Source organism: Zonotrichia albicollis, chromosome 1 (genome assembly GCF_047830755.1).
Source record: "Zonotrichia albicollis isolate bZonAlb1 chromosome 1, bZonAlb1.hap1, whole genome shotgun sequence".
Lineage (NCBI taxonomy): Eukaryota > Metazoa > Chordata > Aves > Passeriformes > Passerellidae > Zonotrichia > Zonotrichia albicollis.
Window position 1 is genome coordinate 2,518,766 of NC_133819.1, and position 12,980 is coordinate 2,531,745.

The 12,980-nt window shown below is 42.6% G+C and overlaps 1 protein-coding gene across 8 annotated transcripts in view; it reads right to left on the bottom strand.

Moving 5' to 3' along the window:
- Positions 1-2,574: 2,574 nt before the first annotated feature.
- NKTR (natural killer cell triggering receptor) overlaps positions 2,575-12,980 on the bottom strand; it is a 52,216-nt gene continuing 41,810 nt past the window's right edge. For 6 of the 8 annotated variants that reach the window (XM_074541916.1, XM_074541859.1, XM_074541725.1 and 3 more), the window contains 5 exons: positions 9,566-12,496; positions 8,892-8,987; positions 8,703-8,762; positions 6,621-6,719; positions 2,575-4,925 (listed from right to left, as the gene is read on the bottom strand). In XM_074541916.1, coding sequence (XP_074398017.1) covers positions 4,847-4,925; positions 6,621-6,719; positions 8,703-8,762; positions 8,892-8,987; positions 9,566-12,496 — 3,265 coding nt within the window. In that variant the 3' untranslated portion in view covers positions 2,575-4,846. The remainder of the gene's footprint in view (positions 4,926-6,620; positions 6,720-8,702; positions 8,763-8,891; positions 8,988-9,565; positions 12,497-12,980) is intronic. The other 2 variants (XM_074541810.1, XM_074541781.1) reach the window with 1 other exon arrangement.

The following is a 12,980-nucleotide window of genomic DNA, read 5'->3' on the forward strand; positions in this document are numbered from 1 at the left end:
ACCTTTATTAAAAAGCTTCCCCAAACCTGCCACAGGCCCTCTGATTCCACTCATGCAATCCCATCCACTTCCCAGGAGTTACATGGATATGATGAAATTCAGGCCTGGGTTCCTTTAATTGTTCAGATGATTTGTAAGCAGTTTTAATGTACCAGGTGGAAAATCATTCCTGTTCCACCACCTAAAAAAGCATTATTTACATGGATGTAAGCAGGGGTGGGGCATGCAGAGCTCGATTTCCTCCTGATTTAAATCCCAGGCAGTGTTCCCTTTGGGAATGACAGCAGATGGGATTGCAGGGTGCAGCCCAAGGTCATCCAAACACGGTGCTCTGCTCTGGGTGGGATCATCAGGAACCACACAAAGCCAGAGCAGAAATTTAATCCACAGGATCCCACAGAACCAGGGATCCTGGGGAAGGGCCCTGGGAATGCTCCTTCCCCTGGAGCTCAAGCACAAACAGCCCTTGTTTGGGAGTGACAGAGTGGGAAGGGAATCTCTTGGCACAGGGTCTGCAGGGAAAGTGTGTTTATGCTGTGGCTTTGTAAATCTGGGATTCATAAGTAGTTGTTGGAGAGGCAGATGGGTCATTTAATTTGAGACAAGGCACTCACCTGCAACTGGAGACAGAGCCACAACATCCTGTGGATAACCCATTCCCAGAAAAACCCCAGACCTGCACACCAAACCTTGCTTAGAACCTTTTTTTTTCTTGTTTTTGATGAAATCACTCCTAATTGAGCTCTGATTTCATTTCATTGCAGGATTTTGTGGGGGTTGGAATCCCCCGGACAGCCGAGATCTGTGGCAGCCTGAGAGCTGGGACTGTATAGGGATATGCATATATTCTATGTATATATCTAAGACAGCCGAGATCTGTGGCAGCCTGAGAGCTGGGACTGTGTGTGTATTGTCATTGTGTAACTGCTAAAAGAAAAGGGGGGAAATGTGGGGGCCTGGATATATGGTGCAGTGTAAGATCTGTGTGGGTCTGAGTTGCTCCAAACGAGCTGCAGCTGCAGGGTCCTTGGCTGGGCAGCAGCTGTAGCTCGTGAAGGTAACAAATAAATAGGGGTGGGTTGAGAGCCCAGGAGGAGCCCCTGAGAAGACAGGAGGGGCTGGGCTGGAGAGAATGGAGAAGAGCCCCAGCAGAGAGGTGAGAACACTGCAGTGAAGATTACAACAGGATTTCAGACCTGTTTCCATCCTGAGCACTCCATGCCTGGGTGTCATCACTCTATTTTTACCCAGCCCTGCCTGCACAGCCAGCTCAAGGTGACAGCGTGAGCTCCACAGCAGCGGCACCTGCGATCCCCAGCATTGACTCCTGCAGCTCTGGAAGCACCCAAAACATGGTGCTATTGAAATAAAGGTTGGTGACTACTTGAACACCCTGCTGGGGAGGGGATTCTGCCCCTTCACCCCACCCTGCAGGGCTGGGTCAGCTCTGGGGTCCAGAGGAGGCTGTGGGGATGCTCCAGGGGCTGGAGCCAGGCTGGAGAGCTGGGAATGCTCACCTGGAGAGGAGAAGCTCCAGGGAGAGCTCAGAGCCCCTGGCAGGGCCTGAAGGGGCTCCAGGAGAGCTGGATAGGGATGGAGGAACAGGACACAGGGAATGGCTTCAAACTGCGAGAGAACTGGGTTAGATGAGACAATGGGAATAAATTCCCCATTTTCTCTGTAATGGCACAGGTCTCCCAGAGGAGCTGTGGCTGCTCCTGGATCCCTGGCAGTGCCCAAGGCCAGGCTGGATGGGCTTGGAGCAGCCTGGGATGGTGGAAGGTGTCCCTGCCATGGCAGGGGTGGCACTGGATGGGCTTTAGGTCCCTTTTAAGGTCCCTTCCAACCAAGCCATTCCATGACAAGCTGGTTTGAGCTGCCCTGGGACACAAGGCTGGTCCAACACTCACTGTGGTGGTGCCACTCCCCCCTCCAAGGTCAGGCAGTGCCAGGTTATCCAGGTCACACTGAAAACCTCAAACACCAAGGAACCACCTCCCCTCATCCTCCTCACCTCGTGCCAAAGGCAGCATTTCCACTGAAATCCAGTTTCATTTCAATCATTTCAATGAAATCAAACGATTTCAGTTCCACTGCAGTCCAGATTCTGTGGAGCAGAAGGTCTGAAATCCTAATGGATCAGCCTGCAAGGCACCACATCTGCTGCCCTGGGCTAACAGCACATTTCCAAAATGCTGAGGGAATGGTCTGGGAATGTGCATTTGGGAAAGGAGAGTCAGCAGAGTGGATAAGCTCAGCCCATTCCCAGATTTCTGTGGAGATCTCTTAAGAATTTCTCTTCACCAAGCAGAGGAACCTTTTATAGATCCTGAGGAAATGGTGAGACCTCAAATCACTTGGACATTTCAAAATATTTGTTCCTGCAATGACTATTATGTAAACCCAGAGTCCTGCTGAGGAACAGCTCCCCTATGTAGGTCAAGAAAAAGAAAAGCAACTTCATGTCTGAGTCTTGCAAGGGACAAAAGTGGATTCTGAAAGTGTATTTTTCATTTTCCTGCCTGTTTCCTTCAAGCAGCACCACGGATTTCTCCAGATGTAGAGAAAACAGCATTTGCAGATATGTACAAAAGTTTATTTTACAAACAGCAACTACTTTGGAATAACAAAATTGCAAAAACATAGAGCAGCGTTAGAAAACCAGCTCAGGGGGACATTTTCCATCTGAAGCACAATTTAACAGATTTCACTAAGGAAAAATACCCCCAGCCCTTCCCTCAACCCCTCCCCAACCATTCTCTACCTGATGGAATTTCTTTAGAAACCACTGACTAAAGATATGAAAGATTTTAGTGACAGTGCAATAATTTCTGATAACTACAGCTGTTGTTTGACCATACTTTTATTACCTTTTCCTGGCCTTAAAAAGTCAAATCAGATCTGAAATATGATAAAAATCTGATCCTGGAGCAATATTTTTACTAATAGATGTTGAATAGTAATGGTTATATTTGTATATTTTGTAAGACCATGAACCCTCTAGTTCTATTTTCTTAGAAAGGGAAAAAAACAAGTTACAGCTGTACTGAAAATGATGAAACTACAACAAATTTCACTGAAATGTTTGTTCAGGTCTCTGCTGCTGTTACAAATATGTTTGTAAATGTATCCTGGCTTAGGTATTAAATGTATTTAATGCTAAAAAGCATAAAAAGTTTACCAAAGGGTGGAAGGGTTGCATGCAAACACTCTGTCACTAAATTCTGAAGTGTAGGAAAGGGGTAAGAGCAGAGTTTTGGGTACTTCTAGAAAAGTGAAAAACCCCAATGGCCAATTCAATGTCAGGAATGTGCTGTGGGTGGACAGAAATGGAGGAAATCATCACCATCTCCCTTGGAACTTGCTTTTCATCAGTGTACCAAAAAAATCAGCAAATTCTGAGGAGCTTAATTCAATCAAAGAGAGAAGGAATTGATGCCTCAGTGAGAAATTACCACTTTTCATTTTCAAAGCTACTGGGTCTTGATGAGATTAAGAAAAATAATTTCCAATATTTGAAAATGAGCAAATGAAAGCATGTCCAGATATTCCAGAAAGTCAGTATGGTACAACAGTGCTCATTAATTCTAATCAAACCACGTTGCTTTGGTCACCACAGACCCCAATTTTCAGGTTACATTATAAAAAATCTGGTTCTCAGAATACAACTTTCTAAACCCCCTCAAAAACTTTACAGATTATTTTAAATCAGCTGAATTCAGAATATTGTAAGAATTACTCAAAGGTCTTCAGCTTGAATCTATTTATATTTTTGCAAGGCATTTGCCTGGAACTTCAGAGTAATTTTTGGTACTAAACTTTACTTTGAAGGTGTTGTTCATGTTTTTTATGAGGCATCCCAGTATTTCTGTAGTCCTGCTTTAACAAGATATAGTTCAATATCTGCAATATCAGATTCTGATATTCCCTGTGGTGAATGGGACACAGAGCTTTTATAAAGGAACTGGTTTTCTCAAAAAATGATCATCATGTCAGTGTTTGAAAGAGTGCTTTGGACAAACTCATGACACACTCATGGTTTACAACATTTAAAATGTGTTGAAGGATGCCAAGCGCTGTAATAGGAACTGAAAATCAGGAAGTGTTTGGAAACACATTTTTAGCCTCTGAAGGACATTGCTGTTTATGACAAAATTCCTCTTTTAAACATAAAAAGTTTAGACAGGTTGGATATTAAGCTCCAAACTCATTCATCACATTTTTGCTCACTGCTTGTGAGTTTGACAATTCCCAGTGGGCATCAGCTCAACTTTTCCAGCACAATTCCAGAACTCCACAGTTCAGGAGGGATTAAGACAGAGTGGCAGGCTTTGTTTTCCTCACCCATTTCCTGTACAGAATGCAATAATCAACAATCAAAACAGAATGGAAACAGCTTCCAGCAATAAAAAAAGCATTTTCAACTAGAAATGGCAGCCTTTTTAAGAAATTTTACTTCACAGTTTAATAGTTGCTAGCACATCTCTGCTAAGGTGTTTATAAACAGACTTGAAGACAGTCCTGACTGCTGCACCCAAAAAGTGGCAGCAGCAATTCACCTAAATGTAATACATGGCTTGGAAAAGCTGATTCAAGGAAACCAAACTGGGCTTTTTTTAATTATTATTTTGTAAAAGTTGCATTTGACATAAAAAAAAAATAAAAAATAACATCAGCTGTCGAGCTCAGTCCTTCTCTGTGTAAGCAGAGCTGAATTCACTGTTAAACAGGAAAGTTTCAGCTAATTCAGCAAATAACCTTCACTTGTGACACTGTCAGAAGAGGTTTTTTGAATGTAACACTGAAAAAATGGTGGAGCAGAGTTTGCACCCTCCCAGGAGCAGTCTCAGCTGTATCTGCTGCTCTCACTGGGGCTCCTGTTGTTGGAGTAGCTGCGATCGCTGTCGCTGTCGGAGCCGTAGGATCTGCAAGGAGAAAAAAAAAAAATATTTAAATGCCCCAAAGCTGCAGTTTGAGCTTCAAATTGAAAATTGCATCATGTCAAAAAATTGTTACAGATAAGAAAAAACACCAATCTTTTATAGGATTGTATTTCTTGGAAGTGAAGGGTTCATTAAAGGATACTCAAAATGGAAATAATCATTAAATTCATGTGATGAAAACTCAGTGTGACTCAAGTCAAACTGTTTGTAACTTCTTGCTCTGTTATAGCTAAAAACCATTCAAAATGAATGTTTTTATAAAAGCTAATTGAGCTGAGTGAGAAATGTATTCAACAAGTGGAATTTTACACTGCAAGCTAGGATAATTTCACAAATCCTTAATTTATATATTTTATTTTTCTGTTTGAAGGAGGGTCTTAAAACTGAGGCCCCATAAGCACAACAGAGGTGTGTTTGTGTGTCTGCAGTGTGGAAATTGTATTTAAAATGTTTTGGCTCCTCCAGACGAATTCCAAGCTCAGCACCTGGCCAAATGTCAGCACAGGGCCCAGATGGTTTCAGACGAGCCACAGGACACGTTCAAATTACACAGAACAAGCTTTCAGAGATTTTCCAGCCCCCTGCCTGTAAGAGAAGCTTTCTAAGTGAAAGGTGAGCATTTCCTAATCTCACACTGAAGCTCCTCAACTTAATAAAGCAATGGTTTTTAAGTTTATTTTCACATTCTTCATTAAAACTCATTAATTTTCCCTCCAACACAAGATGAAAGTTGGCTTGTGCAAATGGGTGAGAGCAAAGTCCATGAAGAGTTGGTATAAAGCTGGGAAAAAATTCATATGAGGAGAGGATTAAAATGTATAGTGGTCTTAGAAACTTGATTTATTACTAATAGAGGGCATATTAAAAGGTACAAAACAAATCATCAGTGATATTAAATGTATCTACAACTTTCCATATCTCTGATCTCTGTGAAATTTGCTAACTTACACTTACATAAATCCTCTGGACTGAGAAGAAGAAAATATATTCTAAACTCAGCAGATTTGCAGGTAAAAATATTCTTTCAAAACATATTCTACAAAGTTAAAAATTAAATGTGGATTGCAGCAAAACTTTTCATTTCCCTTCCAGATTGTTTTAGATCCACTTCTGCAGCATAACCAAAAGGAATTTACCATACACTGGAATTCTTTGCATACCAGGCAGCTTTTAATTCATAAGAGAGCACTTGAGTTAAATCTTGTGAGCTATGTGGGTTTTAACAAACCCTTTATATATTGTTTAAAGAATATAATAAATGAAATAATAAAATCATTAGGGTTGGCAAAGACCTTTGAGGTCACCAAGCTAACCCAGCCCCACAGTCTTCACTATTAATCCATGTCCTCACTGCCACAAGTTTTCAACACTTCCAGGGATGGGGACTTCATCATTTCCCTGGAAAAATGTCCTAATTTTGAATGCATGGATACAATGAACTGGAAATCAACTTTTCCTTATCCTGGCTGCTTCCCCATCCTCATATTTGGAAAGTCAGAACTTCCAACTTCCTCGCTCGCACGAACGCTTTGAATTTAATTCGAGTTTGGTTGGAATTATTACTTTTGCTGAGTGTACTTCTTGTTCTTATGGGGAAAAAGCATCACTGTGGCCTTGTTGAACCCCCTGTGTTTGTGTTCAGGGAATCCTGGAGCAGCCCAGCAGGGTCAGCCCCACCTGGATCTGCGCTCGTAGCTCCGAGATCTCCGGTAGCTGTCGCTCCTCTTGCTCCTGCTGCGGCTCCGGCTGTAGTAACTGTCATAGGTGTAGGACCTGCTTTAAAGGGGGGAAATAATACTGAATTCACAATTTCTGCTCAAAAATGCTGTTTTAAATGATATTTATATGGAGATATGAGAGGATGTATAGGAATTGCTGTCAAGGATGTGGCAAACAATTCTACGCTTTATAAAGGTTTCAACACAACAACAACCTTCAAAATAACACTAAAAATTTCAAATTTTATTAGGAAGGACATAGCAAGCCTTTACAAAGCTTTGTGCTGTCCCTTTTTTTCCCCAGTAAAATTCTTCTTTGCTGATAATTCTGAAAGCAAGCCAAGTAATGTCTTCACTGCTACATAGGTGTAGGACCTGCTTTAAAGGGGGAAAATAATACTGAATTCACAATTTCTGCTCTAAAATGCTGTTTTAAATGATATTTATATGGAGATATGAGAGGATGTATAGGAATTCCTGTCAAGGATGTGGCAAACAATTCTACGCTTTATAAAGGTTTCAACACAACAACAACCTTCAAAATAACACTAAAACTTTCAAATTTTATTAGGAAGGTCATAGCAAGCCTTTACAAAGCTTTGTGCTGTCCCTTTTTTTCCCTAGTAAAATTCTTCTTTGCTGATAATTCTGAAAGCAAGCCAAGTAATGTCTTCACTGCTACATAGGTGTAGGACCTGCTTTAAAGGGGGGAAATAATACTGAATTCACAATTTCTGCTCTAAAATGCTGTTTTAAATGATATTTATATGGAGATATGAGAGGATGTATAGGAATTACTGTGAAGGATGTGGCAAACAATTCTATGCTTTCAACACAACAACAATCTTCAAAGTAACAGTAAAAATCTCAAATTTTATTAGGAAAAACATCTAAGCATTTATGAAGCTTTGTGCTGTCCATTTTATTTCTAGTAAAATTCTTCTTTGCTGATACTTCTGAAAGCAAGCAATTCCATTTATAACTCAATATTATTTAAAAAAACAAAAGCAAATGTGTTCACTACTACTTATAGCACTACCTACAACTGTAATGCCAGGATGGTTTGGTGATTTTCAACTTTTGAAAGTGTCTTGTGTTCATTTTGCTTTGATTCACGTTGCCATCATGATATTATAATAATATTTTTATAATTATAATAATTTATATAATTATAATAATAATTTTATAATTATAATAATAGTTTGATGTACTACAGATCTCTGGGAGTGTCCAAGGCCAGGCTGGATGGGGCTTGGAGTACCCTGGGAAAGGGGAGGGTGCCCCTGCCCATGGCAGGGGGTTGGATCATCTTTAAGGTCCTGTCTCTAACTCAAACCATTCTGCAATTTTATGAGATAAAAATAATCTTTAAAAGTATTTTTATAAATAAATATGTATTTAGATATGCATTTGTATTACAGTATATATAATAAAATAGGTAGTATGTATGATATGTAATAGTTTCATATACAATAATTATATAATGTCTATTTTAAAGAAATGTAAATAAAAGTAGACTTATACTAAGATGATTTGATGGGCAGCACATTTCTTGCAGTTTGTATAAAAGGACAATCTGATGCCTCAGATTTAGCTTTTATATTTTCAGATTCTGTGCTGCTTTAGTGTGTGGGTCTGAGCTCCACATCAGGGCATGGTGAGCTCTGTGCACAGAGCAGGGAGACAAAACAATTCCTGCTCCAGCTGGGCACCAAGGACAAATGATCCAAATCTCAGCCCAGGAGCACAAACCCCGTGGGCTGGAGAGAGAAAAACAAGCAGGGTGGGACTGCCTGGGCTAAAGCTGGGATGGGACAATGAACTGCAAGGTGCAAATGGAGCAGAACTGATCCCAGGGAGAGAGCCCGGGAGCGCTCGTGCATTTTGGGGCCATTTTGGTTCATCTTGGGTGCAGCCCTGGCTGGGCTCTGGTGCTGCCCAAGGTGCATCCATGGAGGCCTTTGAATAAATCCCTGCTTTATTCTTTAGCTCTGTCCAGTCTCTGTTCTAGGTCAGCCTGCACAAGGCATCAAATCCATACCTGGACCGACTGTGGTGCCCATAGGAACTGCTCCTGGATCGGCTCCTGCTGTAGCTCCGACTGCCAAAATCAAAATCACAGAGGAGTTTTTAGTTAACAGAAACCAAAAGTGCTGAAGAGAGCAGGGGGGAGAGGGGGAACAAGAGGAGGAGAACACGTCTGGCACAGTTTGCAGCTGGGTGAACTCACCTACGGCTCTTGTAGCTGTGGTAGGAACTGCTCCGGCTCCTGGAGCGATCCCGGCTGTACCAGCCCCGGCTCCGGCTCCTCGAGTAACTCCTGGACCTACAACCAAGGACACAGGAGAGAACACAGCTGAGGAGAAGAGCAGAAAACGGGAACCAGAAGAAGTTAAGAAACTTTAGCTTGCTAGCTAAATATTTATTCCATACTTGCTAGGTGATATGGGCACTGAGTTAATCCAAGGGCTGGAGCCCCTGTGCTCAGGAGCCAGGCTGGGAGAGCTGGGAATGTTCACCTGGAGAGGAGAAGGCTCCAGGGAGAGCTCAGAGCCCCTTCCAGGGCCTAAAGGAGAGCTGGAAAGGAATTTTAGATAAGGGATGAAGGGACAGGACAAAGAGGTCATTTCACACTGGCACAGGGTGCCCAGAGAAGCTGTGGCTGCCCCTGGATCCCTGGAAGTGCCCAAGGCCAGGCTGGATGGGACCTGGAGCACCCTGGCATAATGGAAAATGTCCCTGCCCATGGATGGTGTTTAAGGTTCCTTCCAACCCAAACCATTCTGTGGTTCTATAACACAGGGCTGTTAAAAAACAAAAACCACAACCTGGAAAGCATTCCTTGAAATGACAAGAACATTCAATCTGCCAGGGCTGGCTGTGGGAGCAGCACACGCTTCTCACCTATATGAGTATGTGGAACTTCGGGATCGACTTCTTGAGTGACTGTAGGATATGGACCTGGTTCTGTGTCTGGATTTAGACTCAGATTTGCTTCGTGACCTGCTGAGACTCCTGGAAGGGCTGTTGTCATCCCTGCTCGGAGATTCCTCCTCACTGGAACTTTCTTGGTTCCTTGGCCGACGATTCAGCCGGGCTGTTTTCCTCACTTCATCAAAGAGAGACCCAGGCCTTACTTTATTTTTTGCTTTTATTTCAATTCTTAAACCTGCTGGTTTAGGCTCTGGTGCTGATGCTACATTTTTAACCTCTGTGGTCATACTGATTGTTGCTGCTTTTAAGTTACCAGCACCTTGCAAAGGCTTCCATTTATTGTCTATCATATTGCTTGGTGTATTTTCAGAAATTTCACTTTTTAAACTACAGTCTTTAGCACCAGACACAGGGACACAGTTATTTTCTTGCCTTCCCGTTTCTTTTTCTTCTTTAATATTAGTAAAGTCTCTTAAGTTGTTTCCCAGTTTGACAGCATCTTGCTCAGGGGTCTCAACCTGTAACTCTTTTTGTACACCAGCACTTAAAGGTTTAGCAGTGAGAATGACAGGAGACAAAACATCCACATCAGCCTTCCCTGGCGAGTTACGATCCGGAGTACAAATCTCCATGTTGTCATCTGTCTGAATAACATCTTCCAGCCCATTCTGGTTATTTTCTTCAGCTTGTTTAATCTCACTCTTGCAGGCAGCCACGTTTATTCCTGAGTTTAAAATACCAGTTGAAGTGCTGGTTTCAATGGGCTCTTTATTAAGGTTGCTGCGATCTGGCGAGGCCCCACATGTGGTGTTTTTATCTAAAAGGTTTTCATTCACACACGACTTTTCACCATTTCCCATTTTATCTGTGACTATTTCATCCTTTTCATAAACTTGTTTTTTATCCTTTATGTCCCTGCTAAGCTGCTTTTCTTTTTTATCATCCTTGGTAACCGGCTTTTCATTTATCTCATCATCCTCTTCTTCCCCAAACTCAAGGGGGGGCTGCCAATGAAACATTTCTTTTCTTTTCTGGACTTTGTGTTTTTTCTCCTTTTTGCCTTTCGATTTTTCTTTTGCTTTTTTGGAATGTGATTTTTTAGGAGTCTTTTTCAAGCCATGTTTGTGTTTTTTCAATTTGCCTCGAGTGTCTGCTGAGCTGGAACAAGAACTCTCAGACTCAGAAGATGACAACTGTTTGCTTGTCTTCCACGTGCAGTCAGAACCCAAAAAGCCCTCTGAGGAATTGGATTGTTTTTTGATCCTTTTGGTAACACTAAGCTCTGTGTCAGACCCTGAGGTGGCCTCTCCTTCTTCTTTGCCAGAGGAGGGTCTGGAATCCCCCCTGTTATGCTTTGCCTCTCCTCTTTCAGAGTTGGACTCCGAGTCCCATTTGCTACCTGAGTAGGATTTGCGTTTTGTTTTTGCACCACCTCTGGGCTGCTCTGAGCATTTCTCCTTAGCTGCTTTCTTTTTGGAGTGATCACAATCCCGCTCACCCTTGCCTTTCTCCTCCCCTCTCTCACAACTTAAGCTATTTTTATCCTGTTTCTCAGCATCCCCTTCTAAAGGAAAGCGGCTTTCTTTTTCTTGGAGCGCTTTGGCTTTGGCAGAGCGCTCGCTGTCGGAGGACAAGTCTGAGGATGACAAACTGTCGCTCTCCTTCAACCCTTGGGAAGACTCATCGTAGTCCTTTGGATGCTTGTAAGGCAAAGTGCTATCAGAGCTCGTTTCCTGCCTCACTTTGAGGCCCCGAGCTTTGGGGTCGCTGGATTTCCTTTTGCTCCTGTGCCTGTCCTCATCGCTGAGGGAACAGTCGGACGTGGACTCGCTGTACCCCGAGCGGTCACTGCGGTATTTCCCGGGGGACCGTGACCTGCCAGAGGAAGGAGATTTGGTCCTGGAGCTCGATGGGCTTCTGGACCTTGAGTAAGATCTTGAGTAGGAGCGGCTTCGAGAGGATCTGCTCCTGGACCTGGGCCAGCTCTCGGAGCTCCTGTCGCTGCGGCCTTTGGAATAAGCGCTCCGCTCGCTCCCGGAGCTCCTCTCCTGCTTGCGATAGGAGGAAGAAGTGTTGGCCTCCTTAACCACCATTAAATTGTAATTAGCTTGGGTGGGAATTAAGTGGGTTGTTTTAGCTTTCATCTCCTGAATTCGCTCATACGATGGCTTCCAAGGTTTCTGCCCAGGTTTCCACCTTGAAGGTGGGGGACTGTCGCTTAAGGGTATGACAGGGAGGTTTTCTGGGACCACTGGTGGCACGATAACCTTGTCACTGGGCAGGATCACTGCTCGGACAGGCTCAGCAGTCTTGGTCAGCTTAGTGTCATTTAACCGTGCTGAAATATTCCGTGGAGAATTGGGAACAGTCTTTTGCTGCCTGGGGTTAGAACTTGACCGCGACCTACTTCGAGATCGCGATGATTTAGAGGCTGATCTTGATCTGGAACTTCTTCTGGAGTAAGACCTTGATTTAGATCTAGACCTGGATCTGGACCTGTAGTACGATCGAGACCCTCTGCTTGATAAAGATGACAAGCTCTGGTCTTCCTTATCAGATTTAGACCAGTCCCTCCTGGATGAGCGCCTGGAAGACAATGAGGAAGAACGAGATTTCCTCTCACGATCACAAGATGATTTTGTCCTCCTGTGGAAGGAATGAGAGGATTCTACATCTGATGAGGCTGATGTTTTCTTTTTCTTCGTTTGCTTGTGCTTCTTGAAATGTTTCTGCTTTTTAGATTTCTTTTTATGTTTCACCTTCTTCTTCTCTTTCCTGTGCTTCTTGTGATGGCTGGAGTATCTCACAGTGCTCAGATCGGCATAACCATTATGGGACCATGACCTGGATCTCCGGGATGCACTTCTCTCATCCCATCTGCTGCTACAGGGGTCACTCAGCCTGGAAAACAAACAGAGAAACCCCAGACTAAAGCAAAAGCTTTAAAAACATTTATATAAATTAAGTCTTTTTAAACTTAATTTTAAATACATTTACGTAAACCCTAGCACACATTTTATTACCAGAGAATTGCTTTGAGTTCCTTACACTCATTTTAAGATGTAGAATTACATCACTACCAAGAGCTACTTCTCCCTAAGAAATAAATCAGCCAACACAGCAAGTTTTGCGTATTTTAGGACCTGTGTGAAGAGATTTAAATTACCTCAGTCTGCAGGACTTTGACCTCTACAAAACAGGATCCTTAAACCACACTTAAATAACAATTTTAAAACATCTCAGTACATAAAAAAGAATAATCTGGAACATTTGCAATTATGCACTACTCTTGCATATATAGTTACATATAATATTTTTTGCAATTATGCACTACTAGTTACATATAATATTTTAAAGTTTTCCATTAAAGATTGATCTCCTGTAA